Below are 23,537 nucleotides of genomic sequence, written 5' to 3'. Positions count from 1 at the left end.
TTTGTAAAATAAATAATGATAATAACTCTTCACTTAAAAAGCATAATAGCTAAAGGAAGTATTGTAATCGCGAAATATTTTGGGCATCATATTTCAACCGTTTTCTTCGAACGATATTTTTGCGTGACATCTGTACGGACAGAATAATGGACTGTTTTTGCCAAAACGGATTGTAAGATGGACTTAAAATGTATTCAGAAGAGATTCTTTTCCTTGGCGTCTGTATGAACTTATGTATGTATGCGAGATACGTACGTAAATATGTATGTACTTGTCTCGCATAGCTCGAAAATTAGTAGATAGAAATTTAGAACGTTGAAATTTTGTGTATGGGACCATAGAACGTTGAAATTTTGTGTATGGGACTGCTACAGCATGTAGTTGTGCAGATCCCTTTTTCGTTGGAATCGGCCGCACCAAACTTATACAGATGTATTCATATATCCACTCTGTTACTCGCTCGGTGAGCTCAGTTCTTTTTATTCTTATAAATTGGCAAATTGTACATTTTTTGCTTTAAAAGTGATTGAATTATGTTGTTCTTGAACAGCATAATTCAATCGCTTTTAAAGCAACTTACTGAACTTAAGGCCACGTAAAAATGTTAGAGACTTTGGTTGCGGTTTTTTATATAGTATTTTAAAAGGTAGTTTTTTTTTTCTTTAAACAAATTAACGCAAAATTAACATATTTTAAAAGCCAAATTTTTATCGATTCACATTGTTTAATTTATATTATGCGTTAGTTAAAAGTTTTTATACCTTTGTTTAATCTGGATGCAATCTGGAATTATCATTTTTTCCTGTTGTTCGTCCTGGGCTGGTTTTCTTATACAAGCAGTCCGTGTCCTGAAACTTCTTCGCCCACCGTTCGACGTTGTTCACGAAACGTTTCGACGAAATTTCGTACGAAAATGTCTTTGAACGACGATAAAAGTGATGTTTTGGCGTATTCCAAAACAAAACATTTGGCGTATAGAATTAAAAAGAAAATCGCACAGATGATACATGCATACAGGTATAAGTGGGCGGGACATGAGAATTTCATCCACCTCACTTCAGCTTTGATGGACTACGCTTCCAAGGATGCATCCAGTATCTCCCATCCTTTTTTTCCTACTACCAATTCATTCGAGAGGACATTAATTTAAGTGACACTATGCCGCAAAGATGCTGTACATTTACAAGCATCCATGCCTTTTTTAGGACTCAGACTCTGATATGGCAGCCAGCATCGCTGCCCAGTATACCGATCAGGGTAGGAGAAATGTGGAACATTAATTTTGTGAGCTGCGTAGCTCTTTAATTAATAATGTGTGATCTTGGAATGCGCAAATCTTCGGACTCAGCAATTGAAACTGACCGGAGAGGAATTTCGTAGTCAGGAATATCTTCAATTCTAAGCAAGTTGTTAGGGCATAAAGTGAAGAGTCATCTTGCATATACTTGTCTTAAAATTGTTTTAGAAGTTCCAAGTCGGTTGAAACTATCCTCTGTTACATTCATTACAACTGCCAATGTATTGCGCGAATCACATCGCCTCTTGACGACGTCAGGAATAAGAACACGCACAGTGGTTCCCAAAGAAGCAGTGAAAACTTTCTTTCGGAATTTGTTTTCATTTTTTGGCTTGTATTTGCAGATTGATTTTAGAATTTATTTTAAGCATTTTCAGTTTTGAAACAAAGAGTGCGCAAAATATTCATTTCATCATCTTTACTAGCATAGCCACTAAAGATATGAATTTTTTACGACACGTTTTGCATGCAAGTGCATCAACCTTTTCCTTTAAACACGCACAACAGGTATCAGAAACGAAAATATCTTCTGTAAGCATGTCTTCATCACGTTGGTGTAATCCGCTATCAATTATAATTTCATCCATGTTTGTTGAAAAACAACCTCTTTTTCTTGCATGGTGTTATTAGTTTCACCTTTTCCCATTGTTTGGACGCTTTGTATTACTTTTAATTAGCTGCTCCTCTGCATTTATACCTTTTAAGACATCTTCAGATAGAAAAGACGTTGTAAACCCTATTATTATTATATATTCAAAGTTATGCTATAATTATTATTAAAAGACGTTGTAAACCCTATTAGGTTTGCAGCGAAAAAGAGCTTCGTATAATGTTATTTTGATCCCAGAATGATAAACTCTATTTTTCATAAATTGAACGAAACGCAGTCCTTCACTCCAGGGGTCAGATTTGTTTTCCCGCATCCAAGTTCAGAGCATATTTTTGATATCTTGATTAGCTTTTTCGACACTATCCTGGCTTTGTGAATGGCGAGCTTCCCATGGACGGTCTTCAGTGCCTATCAAAACTCTTTCAAGCTGGTCACCACATTATTGGCAAATTTCCTACCATTGTCAGACTGATATATAGATGGCACTCCAAGCAACGAGAATATGTCCACTAGGTTATAGGCTAATTTTTCTGCTCTTTTTGATGTTAGAGACTTAAGAATCACAAATTTTGTGAGATGATCTTGGTACACTATAGTAAATTTGTATTCTCTATTTGGCCGAGACTGAAAGTCAATAAGATCTACCTAACAACGGGAATTAAATTCGGAAAAAAATATAGGTTTCACAACAATGCCTTTTTTAATGCCTTTCTATTTTTTCTGGTAAGGTTCACAAAGGTGGTTGTACAGTTCACTATCATGATGCGTAACGTTTTTACATTTGCTTGCAAGTTCTTTCAACATTTTATCACGTCCTCCGTTTTAGCAACCAATAGTCCCTGGGTTCCTTCTTAGTAGTTATTTTGGCTTTTTATACATCATTTATTATCTTTTCGTAAATAGTTTCGGTTAGGAAAAAACTGTTTTTTTGCTGTATTAACTCGAATTTTGGACAGTTCATCTTCGAATCATTGTTTCATGTTCATAGACCATGGCTCCTTCTCCAACACTACAACTTGCTCCTCCATTTTCATGCAGCACAGTAAAAAAGTAATTTTCGTTTAACAAATTTAAGTAAAATTGCGTATTTTGACACTCCCGAGTAAACCACTAAGTGCAACTGACAATTCTGATCCTGATGCACGCGTTTAAAATCACGTGCCTTGCCACATGATATTCGAAATGATTTGCTGATTACTTTTCCGGTTTCTCATTTGGCATTCTATACAATACCTCGGAAATGTGTGAAATAGGAATCGTTTCATATATTGCCGACTAGTTTCAAGCATTATATAGAATAGCGGATTTCAAACTTTGCCAGTAACATATACATAAGATATATTCTATAGTCCGTTACTTTAAAATAGGCCTTTTATCGCCTCCATTAGCGATCGTAATTCGTATCGTCATTACCGCACAGAATTAATTTTGTCAATGTCATTTAAGACTGTAATTCAAGTCAGCCTTCATTCGCTTGCTTTTCATGAAACGGAACACGCTAAACGGAAATGAAGCGGGGCAAAAAAATTGAGCCACTCAAACTTTTTTTCCACAGCTATTGTTGCTATCGTAATAACATGAAGCCATTTATATTTTTATGGAAAATAATTATTCAAAGTTATGCGATAATTATTATTATTATATTATTATTATTTTAGTCATAGAATGTTTTAATCGATGCATGGTTTTAATCTGCAGTCTATCTAATTACTTTTCATAGCTTTAACTGAAATTATCAAGTTACTTCCCTCAACCAGTAATAGAATTTTAGCAACCAAACATTCACTTTTGGTCGCTTACAACCTCTGGCGCAGTTTGCATATTTTACTTCTTTCTATCATTTACACACACCATTGTCTGGATCAAAATTTCAGCTCCGTAACTCTGCCTTAAATTAATTTTTCAATTTTACCGTGTTTTAAAAAGTAAAGATATTTTTAATTGGCTTTACAACTACGCTAAGAGTTTATTTACTTTTGGAATAGATCACAGGGTTTGTCTGCTTGAATATACGATTTATCGCACTATACTATTAAAGTCAATGGCATTTTTGTAGTTCTAATCTAAATTTTGTGGATAAGACATCCTTTACAATCGTTTCATATTAACTTCAGTAAATATCTGTCATGCCTAAGGTATATCATTTGTGAGAGATCTGTGTACAAAGTGTACCTTATGATGTAAATGTTGCGACAAACTTCTAGGGGAGGTAGGGCACATCATAAGGATTAAGAATTGCATAGGAACCCATGCCCGGAAATGTCAGGGGTAAGTGGTTGGAGAGGTAGAAGATGGGAAAAGAAGCAAGAGTGATTAATTTGAAACATTTATTGGCCATGAATACAAATGGTGTACGACAGCTTGAATGTTGCAACAGATGCTCGAAGTTTGCACCAGCAGACGCCAAACATGCCTGACAGCAACGGACTATTTATTGCCGGACATGTTTAAACACACAGGGAGTTTCTTTGATTGCAGCAGCTGCGCAGGCGAGTCTTGCCACAAGATCCATTTCAGACTCAACAGGATCATAATACACTACACTTTTGATGGTTTCCCACAAAAAGAAATCAAGGCTCGATAAATCCGGTGAGCGTGCGAGCCAGGGAGCTGGTCTACCACGCCAAAGCCATCGATGCGGGAATGATCTATTCAGATGGTTACGAATATCCAGTCCAAATTGAGCAGGGGCCCCGTTATGTTGGAATCACATATTGCGCATCTCATTTGTTGGAACATCGTCAAACAAATCGGAAAGAACCTACTCCAGAAAGATCAAATTATTCGCGGCATTCAAATGGTCCGTCGGTGTCAGGTATGTTTGGCGTCTGATGGTGCAAACTTCGAGCATCTGTTGTAACATTCAAGCTGTCGTACACCATTTGTATTCATGGCCAATAAATATTTGAAATTAATTACTCTTGCTTCTTTTCCCATCTTCTACCTCTTCTACCACTTACCCCTGACATTTCCGGATACAGGTTCCTATGCAACTCTTAATCCTTATGATGTGCCCTACCTCCCCTAGAAGTTTGTCGCAACATTTACGGTGCACCCTGCATATGTTCCCGCTAAAGTGCAGAAATCAGTTATTCTAGCTAATTATCTAGCTAATATGCAGATTAACTAGGGTGATCCATTAAAGTAAAATTAAATATTAATTTAATTTAACTGTTGCTGTTGTTCCACCAAAGATTTTATTTTCAGTTTAAAGAGCGCCTGTTGGGCAATATGCAGATTAGTGAGTGCCCAGTAGGTAATGTGCAAAGTGGAGGGAGAGGGAAAGGAAATGAAAGAAACAAACTTTTCAACTTTAAAACGATACGGAAGCCATTAATGTGCGCATTACCTAGGTAAAATGCGGGAAATTCTTGTTTCTTCACGTTAACGTAGCAAATCAATTAATCTGGAGATTAGCTAGGTAATGTGGACATTAACGACTTTCGTTCTTTAGCGGTAATATGTAAATGAGTGTTTTAATTCAGTTGAGAGGCACCAAATTTGGTTTCACCGGTAACTGAAACAGTAGCTTTTTGATCTACTGAAGATTGATGTAATACTGTATTATCAAAGTCACTGATCTTTTCTTTTTGATTTATAATTTAATTTTATGTGTCGGATGCCTTTCGAATTTAATTTATGGAGATACCTTTATTTGTAGAAATCTCATTCATATTAGAATTTCAAAAGTTTTGGCTAGGAAATTAATTTTTTCTTTTTAATTGCTTCTTAAGCACCTTGAAGGAAATATTAAGGTATTGATTACTTTCAGTTTGTGAATGTAATGTCTTGGCAAAAAAGAAAATACTGTCACCCGAGGTAAATATTCATTGCCAACCGCGTGAAATAAATGCACATGTACCTTTACAATAATTTTTCCTTTATTAATTAAGTCTCAACACGATGCTAATTTATTTTGAAATAATGTTATAGCAAATTTTTTATTTATCATTTGGGTTTGTCATTTTGAACAACTCATTTTTTTTAATCTACATTTTTAATTTTTGAGGAAGGCGGTAATTCTTTAAGTTAGTTGGCTTATATGTGTAAAGTTCATGTGTTAAATTGAAATCTGCTCGTCAAAATCAGAATGCAGTGTCTTTTTATTCTTATATACAGTGGAGCACCATTTGCACGTTTCTCTTTTATGCATCTTTTATATTTTACGTCTTATGATCTTGATCCCAGTTCAGTCATATTTATTTTAATAGTAAAATATTTCTTTTATACGTCACATAACTTCGGTTATGCATCGCTTTCGTTTGACTTCCTGTATTGGTTTTACATTTCACAGTCTGCCTGTTCAACTATTTTTCCTATACTTGGAAAAATATATACGGTTTTTTCTTCTGAATAGGAGCTGTTTTAAGTAAACTATATAGAATAGAATTAGTTAATACAAAATGCCACGGAAGCGAAAGCATTTCCATTAAAAGATGAAATTCAAATCTTAAAAGAATTTGATGAGAATACTGGTTTGATGAAAGCTGAGTTAACACAGAATCACTATATTCAACTGAATGTGAAGAAAGCTTGCTTTTTTAACTGTATTGCTTCATAAATTTAAACTGCTGCCTAGTACCTCATTCGGTGTCATAAATGGAGAATCAAGAAACATTCCTGCTTAATCGGTTGAAGAGTGCTTCAAGAATTCATCCACCAAAATAGATGGATATGAAATAAAAGACATTTTTAGTTTATGAAACTGCTCTTTTATTTAAAATTATGCCCGATTGAATTCTAGCTTTCAAAGGTGACCAGAGTTAAGCAAAGTAAAGAACATCTCATTGTTTTGATTTGTTCAAATACTGATGGTGCAGAAAAAATGACTTTAAAATTGGCTTTGAAAAAAGGACAGAAAAAATGGCTTTAGTTGTAGGAAAGTCACAAAAACCAAAGGGCTTGAAACATGTGAAAACATTTCCCTCAAAATATAAAGCAAGTAAGAAAGCATGGATAACTGCGGAGTACATTTTTCACAGAATGGCTCAAGAAAGTAGAGAAGACAATGAGGAAACAAAAACTACAAGATTTTAACTTTTTATGGATCAGTGTACCGGCCATCTTTTCTCGCAGAATGTGATAGTTCTTTGTTGCTGGCAAATTGCACTAGTATAGTACAACGTTTAGATCTCAATGTCATTAAGAATTTTAAAATGTTCTACAGAAATATGTGTTTCAAATAGCTCTTCAAAATATAATTGCAGGAAATGCACTGAAAACTTTAAATATTCTTGTGGCTATGAATATGGTTTCACTTGCCTGGACTCGGATAGAACCACAAATAATTAAAAACTGCTTCATTCAAGGTAGGGGGGTCGAATCCAAAGTGAAGTGAAAGCGTTGACGATGAAACTGTGATTATGGTTGAATAAGATTGGAAACGACTGGGATTAGATTTTACATGTAAGCTATGATGCCGATGTAATGACGTCAGACTTCATGCGCAGTTGAAGAACTGATTGAAAACATATTTGGAGATGAACATTTAGGTAGCAGAGATGAAGAAGAAAATAAAGAAATAATTTCATCTTTTATTCAAAGTGCTATCTACTGCATTGATAACCTTAGAAATTTCTTTGTGCGTAATAATACAAGCGAGAAAAAAATGTCAAGACCCGAATCTTATTCATAGCATTTTGCTCAAGATTGAGAATCAAAAGACACGTCATACAACAATTAAAGACATTTTCGTCTAAGAAAAGTTAAAATTTGTTTTAAAATGTTCTTGGAAAAAAAAAAAAGCTTCTTATTCAAGATCGTAACTCAAATAAAGGTTATAGGCCCACCAGCGGCCGAGCGGTAAAGTCGCTGAACACTGGTAGTTCGGTCCGAGGTTCGAATCCCGCGAACGGGCTGGCTGTATGGGCGTTTTCGTGGTTTTCCCCATGTGTAACGTGTATACGAGCCAGTTTCCCTTAGAAAGTCCTCCACGAAAGGCATTCCTCCCCTTAGGCAGATAGCCCTCGTGTGCTTTGCCATAATTAAATACACCACACCACCACCAAATAAAGGTTATAAATATTTTTTTTTTAGATATACGGAACTACGTACAGAATTTTTGCGTTCATATTACTTAAAAATATTAAATTTGTATCAATATCATTTCAAAAATATTAATTATAAAAAGTTGTTTACATTGTTTAGTTGTTTAACGTATTAATATTACTTAAAGATTTATTTAAAACATTAATTTTAAATTTGTTTGAATATAGTTAAAATTTTAAACAAATTAAAATTACGATGGTAAAATTGTATAATATTAGTAGTAGGTTAGTAATATCAAAATTTTGCAACTAATATATATATATATATATATATATATATATATATCGACGTATAAACGAAATTTAATTTACAATGTAATATATATATATATATAATAATTTATTTCCTAAACAGTATTGATAAATTGATAATATTATCTCCTAAGTTTAATTAAAGTAATAATAACTTGTATTCGCACTAAATGGATTTAAGATCATACAACATATATATATATATATATATTCGACGTATAAACGAAATTTAATTTATAATGTAATATATATATATATTACATTGTATTAATATATATATATTACATTGTAAATTAAATTTCGTTTATACGTCGTTTGTGTATTTCATATTTAAAATTTTTTACCTAATTTTAATTTCTATCTAAAGTTTCTGAAACTTTAATGGCAAAACCCTTCGAAGTGATAGATTTTACTCAGAAGTTTTCAGATAGTAATTTTTTGTTTAATTTGTTCTTCTTTCGGCTGTTTAGCTATTTGGGAAGTATTAAAGAAGTATATTTGTAATATACAGTTATCGCTATGCTATAAAATTTTGTTACACTGTTTGCATTGTATGATGAGAGATTTATTCTCTATCGGCAAAGCTTTTTCCCCATTTGTATATGAGCTAGTTTCCCTTTACCTATTGCTCCATTGCATTATTTATTGCTTTGGTAAAATAACTTATTGATTGCTGAATTTTAAAATGGGCATTTTGCTATATTTACATTACATGTTGCATTACCACGAATGAGAGCTTTTCACGGTGCATATCCGAATTTAACCACATCACTACATATAAACATCTTAAAACTTCTAGAATTATTTAAAAACCAATTATGTAGGATTTTCACCATAATGTTAAGTCTCTCAAGATTGTAATAGTTTTAGATATATTTGTAAAAATGCTTTCCATCGTATCGGATCTTAAAATATTTCAAATGATGTATTCCCTAAATATCGAAGACACAAAAATGTAAGTTTTCGAATACACGTACGTTCTCACGACGACAAACCTAAAAGATTGTGCTATAATTTTCAATAGCTTTAGAAATAAATCTTTGGCACAAATCAGATTGTTCTGTATTCTTTTCAAAGTCGGTTTTGACGTACATTCATTTCGAACTAAAAATGGTAACCCAGATCCATTACATAAAACCTTCTTCTGTCTAAAATGTCCCAGATTCTCGTATATTTTTTACCTGTCAGTCGAACAGACTGTCTGAAATTAAGTTGACCGCACTATCCGAACGTTGCATTTCATTAACCACGGCTACAGACAACAAAAGGAAGTAGGGCTATGTTTTTTAATTAGCGCAAATGCATCGGAGGTTGTTTGCAAGGGCTGTCACGAAATTCTCCCTAGAGGTTCCGTCCTTCAATGTGAACGTTGCTTGATAATGGCACGCAATGAATGTTAGCTTATTTTTACAGAACTTCGATGTGACATATTTAACACAGAAATGTGGGTATCTCGAATGCAGGAAAAGGAATTCACTATAATATTTTGAGTTTCTTGGATGATGATGCGATAATTTTAAAATCAAATATTATAAACGAAATAAATTTCACTAGAATTTAATACCTTATACATTGTAAGGACAACTCTCGTTTTCTTGAAATCAGTCAGAATGGTGGGTGGTATCCTTTTGTCTCTATATTTTTACCCTCTGAGGGTCCACCTCGCCGCGACGAAGGGGCAGCAATGTTTCTCGGACGGGGAAGAGCTAACGAGCTTGCCAGCTAGCTGCTGGCGGTCTCTCAACATGGAGGGCATGAGCAGTTTCTTGGTGGTACATTCATCATCAAACTCTCAAAATGTATTTGGTAGTGAGTACGCTGCTTCGACTCGGCCATGCTCGTAATGGGATCGTAATGTCGGAGCAGGTTTATGTGAATTTCAGGAGCCGGTGATGTCGCTCAGACTGTATAGTGATTAGGGGAGCGTACTGCGGCACCGAAGGACCCGGGGTCGAATCCCGGAGAAGACATGGACGCTTGGAAATGTATAGTGTCCGTGCGGCATGGGAGCATTTTAAATATGCAGCGAGCCGAAAGTCCTCTCGCGTGGTTTGGTGGTAGGGGAAAGGGGTGAGAGAGGTGTGGAGAATAGAAGTCCAACCTCTCTATGGAGTAGGCTCTAGCTGGCAATAATTCTTCCGTGTAATATGGACACGACAACAACAACAAGCCGGTGATAAGATGGTGCTAGTCTCGGGACTGAGGAATTCGAAATAGTGTACCTATACATGTGCCTAGAATAATAATATAATAAGCATGGCCCTATAATTGAAAACAATATCTAAAACAATCTTTTAGTTTGATGTGCTTCCAGGTGTTCAATCATACAAAGATTAGACAGGGTAGAACATTTTCGATGGTCCATTTTAAAGGTACGTAATATACTCGGTGTTAGAGACAACGAAACTTCAAGTATATTATATAATCCTTTTGGCTATACTTGTCCATTTACATACATGTCACGTAGACTTTACTTGATTTACATGTCACGCTTTGTATGCATTTGCTACAGTTATTTGTGAAACACTTGTGATTGCCAATAACCACCTCGTTTAGCAATACACTGCACAAGACGATTCTGAGCACTTTACTAATGCTCTTCCTGCGCGTTAAAATATTTTTGAGCCGTTAGACTAACCTATACACCTTGAAGTTACTATTTATTACGTATTTCTGTTAAGCCAAAAGTATTGGCTTCTTTGTAACCCAAGTTGGCTCATCTGTTAATTTTATGATATACTGTTATACTATCTGTTAATTTTATGATAATAATATGAAGAAATGTCATATACACCCTTCTTCTGATCACTGTTTAGTTTCACAAGGCCTGAAGGTAATTCTTCAAAGACCGTTTTAAAAGTTTATGTAAAAAGACAAAATATTTAAGAAGTCAAATATTTTAAACAAGTTTACACGAAGAATTAAAATAATAGAAATTAAACTTGTATAATTCAAAATTATCATTTAGAAGTTTTATATATATTGTTACGAATTTGGTATTTAAAAAGCTAATGTTAGTTCAATTACAAATTAAATGGTTTTATTTCTCGCGCAGTGCAGCGCGTGACGAATATTAAAAGAAAGCTAAGCCGGAAAATTGAAAATACGAGAGCGCGTGCATTAAATAAATAAATATCTCTTTTTGATTTCGAGAAAGTACTGGAAAATTCTAGCGCGTCATTTTAAAATCTTATAAAAGGAGGAAAACATCTCAGTTTGTAGGAGTTGCTTAGTTTGTTGTTGTTTAGAAAACTACTCTTGTTGATTATAGCGAATTCGCGGATTAGCGTTCTTTAGCTGTTTTGAATTAAGTTCTATTGGACATTTGAGTAGTTAAAAGATAACTACTGTGAGATATTGTAATACTGCATGATAATTTGAGAAAATTTAAGCATTTTTGTTGTGATAATAATAAATTTTTGTTCCTTTTTCATCGGACTTGTGCATTCATTTCATAACGAACCCGTACGCACGCAACAATATATATAAACAATTTACACTCAAGTTACTTTAAAACAATTTTCGAAATTGAACTTACTAACTATGGATTCACTCTTTTAAGATAATTCTACTAAAATTAATCTTAGGAGATAATATAGTGAATATTTCTTTAGTAAATAAATTATTATTAACTTGCACAATTGCTCAAGTTAATAATATTTTGCAGTTGCAGCATTTGCGCAAGTAGTAAAATATATATATATATATTGCGCAAGTAGTAGAATATATAGTTGCAGCAATTGCGCAAGTAGTAGAAGTAGTAGAATATTGCGCAAGTAGTCGAATATATATATATATATTAAGTTTTCTTAATTTCAGATGTAAGTAAAGACTGTCTTTGTTCGTAGCTAATGAATAATTGTTTTATGATAAACGATAATAATATAGTTACTACAAATAAATAGTATAAATAATGCTAAAAATAAATAGTATACATAGTATAAATAATGTAGTTACTACATGCAATACCCATTCAGTATTACTTATAGACGTTATAGCATGTCTATAAAATACGCTGCATTTTTTTTGGTAAGTTAGTTGGTTCTCTAAAAATTGATTGTAGTTGCATTTTTTATTTAGTGTGAATAAACATGTATGAAAAATGAAAATACAGAGAGGTAGCTGTCTACCAACCGTGGAGGTGATTATCCAGAATAACTCAGATTTTCGAAGATCCAGTGCTTGAAACAAACAAGTGTTGCCATTTAGAACAAGGTATATTTTACCAACATACGCAGAAATTGTATCAATTTTTAACGCCATTTTAAAGGATAAAACAGAAGCATCTAAGAAATTCTTTTAATGAATTTAATATCTTTTTTTTATTTCAATACTATTTGATATCGAATTATTTACAACAGATTATGATACTGTTTAATACTTAATTTTTCTTTCAGCTTTCCATTGGCCCGAGAGAACAATGGACGATAATGCGACTTTGGCAAAGTCGAATACCACGATTTTTGTATGTCCCGAGGGACAACATGAACCACAGCATGTTATGTATCAGCTGGCCAACGTATGCTTCATAGTGGCTTACTTGGCTCCTAGCAACAAAACAGGGTTGCTGTTCATGCACTCCATTCTCATTTTGGGTAATATGCGCTTCTTTATTATTCAGCACATGTTAATAATTATGATGAGATATGAACTGGTCTTTAGAGGCCAAGATCCTATTAATCCATACACAAAAGAAAAGGAAGAACGTCACATTGAAGCGAAATGTATGTCACGCGAAAGGACTATCATTTATAAGAAAAGCTCGATTTGAGCTCGATTGCTTTAGTTTTCAATAACATTTAAAAGAAAATGGCGCCTTCGATAAAATTACTTGAATAAAAGGAACATTATTATGATTATTGTTTTGATTTTATAATTCAAAAGAAAAAATCTGAAAGCTTTTAGATTTTATATTACGCCTAAAAGAGCATTTTTTTAATGTTTTGTGTATTACCTTTATTTATTAAATATCATGTTCTTCCCACTTAAACCATACAATTCAATTCAAGAGCAATATCACAAAATAATTTAAGAAGAGCATATGTTTAGAATTTCCGATACACGATCTCGCGCGCTGGAGCTAATTTTTTTTTTTTTTTTTTTTTTTCCCCGTACAGTGTTGACATTGCTCGCTTTGAAATCGTTGAGTTTGTTAATCAAAAATTCGTTGAAGTGTTACAAAATATGAAATCGATAATAAAACAAATTCCGGATTTGGGCTTACATATGCCCATATTTGAGTGAAGGACTATGTTATTCAAACAAAAACATGATGCCTCTAGGTACCATTGTTTTTACACAGTGCGAGAAATATAGGTGCATGCATGTAGATTCTTCATTATTTAAGTTCTTTAAATATAATGCAAGGCTCTAAGATTTGGTGGCAACAATTTGAATAGTGAAACGCTGTTTATAGTGAACCAACCAACCGAAAATGCCAAACCGAAATTAATAACCCTTCTGAGAAAATTGTCCCTTTGTGCTAATAATAATTGAAAATTAGTTATTAATCACAGCAATAGTACTAACATAAAATATGTTTTTGGATTGTTGAAGAAGTGTTGCTATATTTAATTATATTATTTAAATTTAAAACATAAACAGGAAGTATGTATATGAATGATAAAGTAAATGGTGCTCTTTGTCCTGATATGAGTGATTCTAGTGTTTAGCTCGTAGAATTTAAACTTTATTTTTGTAAGTAAGTGAAAAACAAGAGGATTATAACATTTAAATTGTGGTCCTGCGTTTTCCCTGTCAAAACATTTCTGTAAGTCATTTTAATCAAGAATTCAGACAACCTAAATCTCTTATTCTTAATTTTTCCAAAAATTTCAAGTTGATTTTCTCAATTTAATGCTGATTATATGACGATTATAACGAATGCGCAAAAGGTAAAGGTAAATTAATAACAGCCTTATCAGCAATAATTCTAATATTTGAATTATGTTAGGTATAATTTAATTTGGCCTTAAGTTTAGGGATATGTGCATTCCACTTATCATGATCGCAATTTGCTTCAGTGGCTAAATGATTAAGACCGCTGAATGCTGGTAGTTCGTCTTGGGCTCGAACTCAGGGGAACGGCTAGGTGTATTTTTGACTTCTGTGGTTTTCCCCACGAATAACGGGAATACGAGTCAGCTTTCCTTTGAAAGTTATCCACGAAGGCATCTCTTCCTTAGGAAATCTCGTGAGTTTTGCCACATTCTAGTAACCAGCTATGATCACAGTTTTTGCGGCAGCTACGATATCCTCAGAATAAATGTCTTAAATGATTACATATTACTTGCGCATACTTTAGTTTTTTAAAAGTGTCAAATTTGGAAATTAATAAAAGAATCATTTCATGCTTCATTAATCTTATAGAATGTTATCATTGAACAGTAAAATATGTAAATATTAAGGACAAGGAATTGGATAATAGGAAATAGGCCAAAAATACATTATTAATGTTTATTTTAAATTTATTTGGATTCTTAACATTTGAGCGTTAAACTGAGCTTTTTTAAGGAATTGATAATCAATGTATAATATATTCTATACTATTAAAATCTGAGCGTGTCTGTCTGTTTGTGGCATTATCTCTTCGGTTAATGGCGAAGAGTTGAGCTTTGAGAGCGGTACCCCCTGATTCCAAAAATTCGTGGGAATTTGACCATTCAAATCTTCGTATGACTTTAATCAGCCGAGATATTAATTGAAAACTTTGAAACGCTAATTTTTTCAATCATTTATTCGGGTGGCAACAGTTTTGCGCCCTGGAGATAAAAATCTGTTTTATTTCGAAAAGTGCTGCAATTGCTCGCTTTCAAATCGTAGAGTTTGTTAATAAAAAATTTGTAAGTTTACAAAATATGAAATAAAAATAGTATTGTCAAACCTTAAACATATTATTATTATAAAAGGTCATAGTATTAACTTGAAGTGCCAAAGGTTTTTGTTTCCTGGTTTGGCAATAAAACCTATTTACGAATTGGTTGTTGCATGGAAAGAATGAACTGATTTCATTCATACTGAAATGTTTTTTTATACATTTGCTTTTCAGGGATACATAGAACTTAAGAATTTTGCTTTTTCTGCAACCCGCTCGTGATTTTATAATATTCGATTGTTAAATCAACAAAATCAAGCGACAGAGTTACTAAATTTTATTTCTTATGCTAAGCGTTATTTAGGTATTGAAATAAATTTCAGTGATTCAAACTGCAGAGTTATTAGGATTTTTGAAAGGACAAATCTTGAAAACTCAACCGGAATATGAATCTGATAAAGAAAGCTATCGAACGTTTCTACGAAACTTTGTGGTAGTACGAAGCTACGAAATAGCTTGAATAGCTACGAAACTTTGTATAGCTACGAAACTTTGTGGAGGGGACATAGCATATGAAAAACAACAATCGCAAAGTGTGATGTTTTGCAGTCGCCCACAATCTCTAAAACAGAACGTATGAAATGGATCACGTAACTGCAGTGTTTGCAGTTAAAGATTGGCAAACGCAATGCATATCTGAGGTTTGAGGCCTTCTGTTGTCAATGGCTCTTATGCCTTCTAGAATTTGATGTAAATATGCTGACGAATTCATGCTACTTTGTATTCTCTTATACCAGTTTGTCAACAGCCCGTGCAGTTGGCTGCATTTTATTCTGCTCTCTTCTGTATTTATAGGCAGTTGCTCTTAAGTATTGTTGCTGCTTTGAAATGGTGAATAACTCCATGCAAAGCTTTTGTTAAATCAACAAAATCAAGTGACAGAGTTACTAAATAAGCACTTTAGAATCGTGTCGTATGTTTGGTACTTCTACTGCACATCCGTCAGTGATATTTATACCATAACGTGAGGGTTAGAAGCCATTTGGTTGGATTAATCACACAACATACTTATTACTTCGCAATAAGTATGTTGTAGGAAGTGGGAAGTAATAAGAGCAACATACTTCACAGTTTCTTTGCTTGTGAGCACTGTAATACGCCCATGATCGGCACTACATTTCTCGAGCAATAGTCACTGCCATACGACTTGCATACATCTGCCAAAATGCGCCTTATTGCGAAAAGACATTACAATTCACAGACGTTACAATTAAAAGATGCCAGAGTGTCAGTTTAGTATATTTGCAAGTATTGCGAGCACTCGTTCATCACTTTAAATGTCCCTTTCTAAGATTTGTGGGCGAGTACGAAATGGAACATTTTGCGCCTGGGATGTTGTCCACATGCTTGATCCCTCGTGAAAGTTTCACGGTATTTGACGCGAGAAATGCGATAACCTTTCTAGTTAGATGTATTGTTCACACACCGTCACATAACCATGAGAAATATGTCTTTAGTTCTTTCCATTCATGGACTACCTATAACGCCACTCTTTTAAAAGGAGAAACGATACATTATCGGCCAAATCAAACTGTGCACGAGAAATTATTCTGTACAATTCTATGTTTAAAAAGTCAATCATGTCCTAGTTCGATAACAGATAAAAAGAATATTTTTAATTCTTTACGCAAAGACTTTAATTTGTTGATTTGTTACATTATTAAAATCTGTTTCATTCAAATTGAAAATTTGAAAGATCAATAACATTGTTTTAAAGAACAGCTCGCATATATTAAAAATGTATTCTTTTTATCAACAGGCTTCTTCCTTTTCTCAATGTGGGCGTGGAATGTTGTGTGCGCACCTGATGTATTTTCGTGGAATTTCTTCTTCGTCTTATTAAACATGGGACAAATGCTCTATGTATTGTACACTATGCGTAAAGTCAAGTTTCCTTTAGAATTAGAAGATATCTACAGGTCTATGTTCCAGCCTCTGCAGGTACAAAAATTTAAATCTCTTGAAAATAAAAAAAATATTGCTGCTCGATTATTTTAAAATTGCTGATACATTCCGTTGATTTAAAGCTTCTTGTTATTAATTATTAATATTTTAATGATGTTAATAATTTCGCAAGTGTAAATTTAGAATTTAAATGAAAATAAAAGAGGCAAGGAAAAATATATTTCATGTTTTTTCAAGATCAAAATTCATATACTCCATTTTTAATTTATTGAGAATTTAACGACCGCATAAAGCAAACGTTTTCCTCTCCCCTTACAGCCCTACAGGCGGTCTTCACATTAATTGAATAACACTAATAAATGCAAGAGCTTGCAAAGAAAATAGAAAGTGTTATTAAACACACATGATAGCATCTTTCATTAATGATTATTCGGTACTAAAGTATGTTGAAGTGTACTAGAATTATTTTTAATTAAAGTAATCATGTAAATTTTTACAGAAATTAGTAGTTAGATTAAAAAAAACTTAGCGGGAAATCTATTGCAATAACATTACTATTAATATATATATTAGCAGCTAAAATCTGCAACTTAGAAACTTTTGAATTCTAATAGAAAATATACAAGATCTAGCCTATTATTCTTTCAAGCATTATAAAACTATAAAATGAGTGTAAAAGAAATTCGTTTTTACTTTAGCATATGCCAGATTTTATAATTTAATATTTGTTTTGCATGCACAGTTTATACAATATCTGATAAAAGAAAATATAGGCTCGTAGCCTAAATAAAATGTGGCATTTAGAGGATAAATGACTTTTTTAGTACTCATCTTGCGAATTCAGGTTCTTAGAAAAGAGGGGACAGGAAAAAAGTCGCGCAGTTCGTGGTTTACTTTTATTCTGTTCACGCATCATATACAAGGTGTGGGATGCAAAAGCTGGTTATTGTTCATTATAGGGCAGTTGGCACTAAGAAATGGGGTCTTCCGATTAGATAAAAGGGGTCGTTAATTAAATTTTGCGCAGTTCGTATCCTACTATTCATAGGGTAGCATGTATATTGTAAAGCAAAGCATTTGATGTCAAAATTTCTGCATTACAGAAATAGCAAGTCAGAAGTTAAATTCAATTATATATTTTCTTAAACTGTATACTTATGTGAATCTATTCTTTCTTATTATTAGAGTGGCTTGAAGTCATTTCATTTAGTGATTGCAAGAAATTTTGAAAACGCTTCTCGCTGCTAATTTGAAACAAAGCTTAACAACAGAAATCTTCAGTTTAAATCTAACGTATGACTACCCCCCCCAAAAAAAAAATTCTTAAAGGTTTCAGATTTTAAATTATGTCCAAAGGGGCGTTTTTTTTAACATTTTGTTCGTTACCTTTATTTATTAAATATCACGTTCTTCGCACTTAAGCCATAACATTCATTTCAAGAGCAATATCGCAAAATAGTTTTAAATTGAGCATATTTTTTAGAATTTCCGATACGCAGTCTCATGCGCTGGAGATAAAAATACATTTTCTGTACAACGTTGCCATGGCTCGCTTTGAAATCCTTGAGTTTGTTAATCAAAAATTTGTTAAAGTTTTATAAAATATGAAATCGATAAAAAAACAAATTTCGAATTTGGGCTTCCACATGCCTATTTTCGCAGTAGGATTACGTCATTAAAAATTCGATGGCTGTATGTACCGTTGTTTTATCACAATGCGAGAAATATACATACATTTATGCAGATTTTTCGTTATTTAATTTCTTCAAATATAATGCAAGAATCTAACATTTGATGGCAACAGTTTGAAAAGTGAAACGGACATTTATAGTGAACCAACGCAAAATCGCGAAACGAAAACAATAGTCCTTTAGGGAGAAGCCCCTTTGGAGTGAAAAGAGAGAGAAAGAAGATGTTTGTTTCCTTTGCATTAATTACGTTTCAGAATTGCTTTATATTGATAACAGAGCTATCATTATTCAAGACAAACATTTTGAGCGTTGAAAAATTATTTACAAGTTTCAAATTTGGTCAGTCAAAATGAATGTGTTTGGATGTTTGGGCAAAATTTTCTAAATGTCTAGGCGTTATCACGAATTCTAGACAAACATGATAAACCTATAGTGTGTGAAAATTGTTAAAACGATCAATAATTTTCTTTTTTTTTGGGAGGGGGGTTGAAAGACGGAATATTATTTTAAAAACTATTAGTAGTCTAATTACCACTTTTCCCACTCACGCAACTCTCATTTCAGGAATTGTAGCAAATGCTAGGTTATTAAAGTCCTGATAATTTTATCACAGTACAGGTTTTTAGTTTCTTCTGCATATATTAATATAAACAGCATCTAAAAGTATTTTTACTAATATATATTAGCTATGTACTTGTAGCTAAGCTTTCGATCATTGTTAACGTATAATTTTATTGATACAGGCTCAGCAGAAGTAATCAATTATTGATTGAAATTTCAGATATTTTTCAACAACTAAGAGAATACACTATACATCCCACTCTCTCTCTAATATATATCACGTACAAATACCCAATACAAAATTGAAGTCTATTTATTACGTGACAAGTAGCAAACATCTCGACTTACCCCATCAGTACTCACTGCCGATAACCAAAATGTTTTCAAGCTACTGAATTTACATTAATAAGAAATTTTACTGAATACAGGAAAATCTATCTATTTTACTTTTTAGTGTCAAGTTTCTCATGGGAATAATTTTGCGTTTCATTGTCTCATCGTTTACTTTCTTTCTGAATTATTTCAGTTCTTATCGAAGTCATACTCAAGCATACATAAGTAAAATTTTTTGGCTTTCCATTATTCGTTATTCCTTAACAAATGTTACTCGAAAAGAATCAGGTAAAGACAAAGCGAGTGGTAATGTAGTTTTACTTATAGTCATAATGATGTTTTTGTAACTTACTGTTTTCATTCAATTTAATTTCGAATCAAAGGCAACTGAAGTACCTTATCCATCCTCAGTGTAGCCACAGAGGAAGAAATTACGTGATGTTAAAAATAGTGATCGAGCTGCTCGCAGGATTTAGTCAATAGCTGCATAGCAAATTCACTATTAGACTCTCATTCGTGTAAACACGAAGCATGATTTAAAAATGGCTGGAGAGTAACTTAAATTGCCCCCGGATATAATTTAAATGAAACTATATATTTCAAAGCTTAAACCTCTATCAGATCTGTTCTTAATTGTGTGTAGAAAGAAACATTTCTGGGAATATTCGCTTTCCGAAAATCTGATTAGCTTACGCGAAGACGTCTCAGAAGTACGCTCTGTTCTTGCTGTCCTACGCAAGACAGAGTATGTGCAGCGAATTATTTTCGCCACCGTCGTAAAATGGTTCCAGATGCGTACCCGTAACACATCGTCGAGCGCAAATGTTTGAGCTAAAAATCTCCCATTCAAACTAGTGTTGGAAGAAAGATACGTTTCTCGAAAAAGCTTTTTACAGTGTCGCGCATCAGTAGCTGTAATAACCCCATAACCCAAGGTGCAGGGAATTAAATTGCAAGATAGACATATTTGTGCTACAGAGCTTGGAAACATTGACAATAATTACGATATGAAAAAATTTTGGACATTTATCTTTACATCAATGGGCAAAGTTTTCTCATGTCTTTTCGTTGGGATCCAGTAATACCCTAAGTTCGGATACCATAATGACTTACCATGTATTTGTATTTTAATCTAAATTACAGGATGGATTGATCATACTTCATTATTTATCTATTCATTCTTGAAACCAAAACTTTTTTTTATTTAATTATAGAAATATATTTCAAATTAAAAGAAGTGTTTATATTCTATGTCATGTATTAAAATTAAGGAATAATATCATCGTGCAGAAGAAGTTTTTGTGTTTTGTGGTCGTATAAAATAAATTATCCCGGAAAAAGCAAATATCTAAAAGTTAAACTTTAAATGAATCCATTATTTTCCTCAAAATATTTATATGAAGAACTTTCTTTTAAGGAATTTTATTCTAATTCCAGATGTCTAGTTGCTATTTAAGTCAGGTCCTTTAATTTCAATTGTCTTTAAGTCTTTTAATTCCAGGTGTCTTTAAGTCTTTTAATTCCAGATGTCTTTCTGATTCCTTCTGCCTTCTAATTCTAGGTTTTAAGTAATTTCATACTAATTCTAGGCTCTAAGGAATTTCATTTTAATTCCAGGTGTCCAGACTGTCATTTAAGAAATTGGTGAGTCCTGAATGCGCGCAAATGATGTCTTTGCATCCCGGTGAAGCATATGCGATGCAAAGTCTTACCAAGACAGACAGACTTGGCTTGCTTGTTAGTGGAAAGTAAGAATATTTAGTTAATAAAAATTCTCCACAGATAATCGTTTCTATTTTTTTCCTTTAAAGACATATTTTGTGAACAATGACCTATCGTCTGCGCTTGATATACGTCTTCCATATGATATAGATATTTTAATAGTATCAAATAAATTTAAATGCTGATAACTTTTAACTAAATTTGTAAAATTAATTAAGGTTATTAAAAATGATGAGTTATTTAGAGAAATTTAAACTCGCCCTGATTGCTTAGTTTCAAAGTTCAAATTGTGGCTATTTCTCGGACTTTATGAAAGTAGTCATCAGCAGGTGAAATAATACGCAAGAATTCTTCATGAAGTTTAAGGATCGAAGATAATAGGATGGTTATATGAACTGAATAAGATTATTTTTAACAGGATAACCTTTATCTAACCATATAAACAAAGGACCCTTATTATTTAAGGTGAAACTGAATGTGCTTTGTAAATCTTATTTATTGGGTTTCGTAAATACGCGCTTTTTTAGAAATTAAGGAATGAAAATTAATATTAAGCTTATATTTTTTAAAATATTCATGATATAAAAAATAATATGCAGTGAATAAATGTCAAGTGTGCATACACGCGATAACGTATTTCAGAGTTCTAGAAAAATAGCCTTTAATAAAGCATGCTTTGTTCAATCATGAATCATTTTCAGTAAGGAAAGCACGTTATATACATGATTCATTATAGTACAGATAGCGTGAATTCTAAATTTTCTAGAACTTTAATCTATGCCCTAATTATGTTGAGTCATCGAATCTCTCAAATTTTTCAATTAAAAAAATACTCATTAGGACTAAAAAACAACGCTGAAATTTTTAATTGCAGTAACTGAAACCTGCTTTTAATTAAACAAAAATCAGCATGCCAATTTTTAAAAATACACCTGCATTTAAACTACCGAAAATAATATTTTAATCAACTATGGTACTAGAGATAGTGAAGAATATTTATGATGTTCTTTTTAATGATGATGTAAATAAAGCTTTTCTCCTCAAAATTTTGTGTGTCCGCGCTTTTTGAAGTGAACATTTCTGTTGGAACAATGTTGAAGTCATCCTAAGCAACAATAATCAGCGTAAGTTGCACGGATTTGCAGGACTAGTTCTGAAGGCTTGAAGAGAGCCTTCTTCTTGGACTGCAGGAACAAAAATGATGAAGGAGAAACATATGCTTATGCGATCACAAGAGATGAAAAAACTCTAGAAAGTTATAGTACATTTAATGCAACATTGTTGCTTTAGTGCTTTCAGCATGTGCCTAAGTATCTTCAGCATTTCCCTTTGTATCTCTAGCCTGGTATCTTTTGCAAGTTTGCATCCTTTTTCTAATGTGATTCGAAGATTCTAGAATGTCTGATTTCTACATTAGAGAAACATTGGAAATTTCTGAAACCACTGCTATTAAACACTAGTCTTTGTACTTAAAAAACTAGGTACATTTTTTTGAACTTTTTATGGACAGCTTTCAGTGTGACTTACCTCAGTTTCCATGAAACAAAGCTAGTCCTGTAATATAAAAGAAGCTTCACTTTATTTCAGAGCATTATATTGTGCGTGCAATTAATTAAAGGGGCCCATATAAAACTTGGAATTCCATTGCACACGCACTTAATTAGTAAATATTTAACTAATAATGAAGAAATTTAAAAAAATTAAATTCCTTTATTTTAACCATATAAAATATCTTAGACTTGATCTGCTTAAAATAATAACTATTTAATTCTACAAGCGAGGCAAAAACGAGAAAAAAGACAGCGAGAAACAAGCTAGAAAAAAGTTCTAATTTGAAATAAGACTTAGTAAAATAATTAAAATTTAATAAGAATGAATGCTAATCTGGACAGAGATAAGTTTAAATAGAACTAACTTACTATTACATTATTAGGTTTTTATGAAGAATTAAATTCTGAACTGTTGTTGCATTTTACTTGATGCCCTTCTATTTATTTCAGCGAAAGATCTTTTCTGTTTTCATCAAGGCTAAAAATAAACTACCCTACAATGAAATAAATTAATCGTCAAAGGAATTCCTTAGTAATAGCATAAAAAGCTGTAGTGTTAAAACTTGTTTTTTGAAATAGCATGTATTAAAGACTAGTATACGAGCATGATAGTGATGGAGCACAGTATGCAACGTTTATTTTTCTGTGGGAAAGAAGATTTTATTCTTGTATGAGAGTAACGCACAAAACGTAGG

The 23,537-nt window shown here is 32.8% G+C and overlaps 1 protein-coding gene across 3 annotated transcripts in view; it reads left to right on the top strand.

Annotated features, from left to right (window-relative positions):
* The window catches only part of LOC118179516 (popeye domain-containing protein 3-like), a 77,825-nt gene that overhangs the window by 21,217 nt on the left and 33,071 nt on the right, over positions 1-23,537 (top strand). For 2 of the 3 annotated variants that reach the window (XM_085813737.1, XM_085813735.1), the window contains exons 2-5: positions 12,287-12,421; positions 12,604-12,801; positions 16,840-17,021; positions 21,188-21,318. In XM_085813737.1, the coding sequence (XP_085669863.1) occupies positions 12,627-12,801; positions 16,840-17,021; positions 21,188-21,318 (488 nt within the window). In that variant the 5' untranslated portion in view covers positions 12,287-12,421; positions 12,604-12,626. The remainder of the gene's footprint in view (positions 1-12,286; positions 12,422-12,603; positions 12,802-16,839; positions 17,022-21,187; positions 21,319-23,537) is intronic. The other variant, XM_085813736.1, reaches the window with a different exon arrangement.

Source organism: Stegodyphus dumicola, chromosome 3 (genome assembly GCF_044657685.1).
Source record: "Stegodyphus dumicola isolate Sdum_Otavi_A_Nest chromosome 3, ASM4465768v1".
Classification (NCBI taxonomy): Eukaryota; Metazoa; Arthropoda; class Arachnida; order Araneae; family Eresidae; genus Stegodyphus; species Stegodyphus dumicola.
This window is presented reverse-complemented; position numbering and strand designations above follow the sequence as displayed.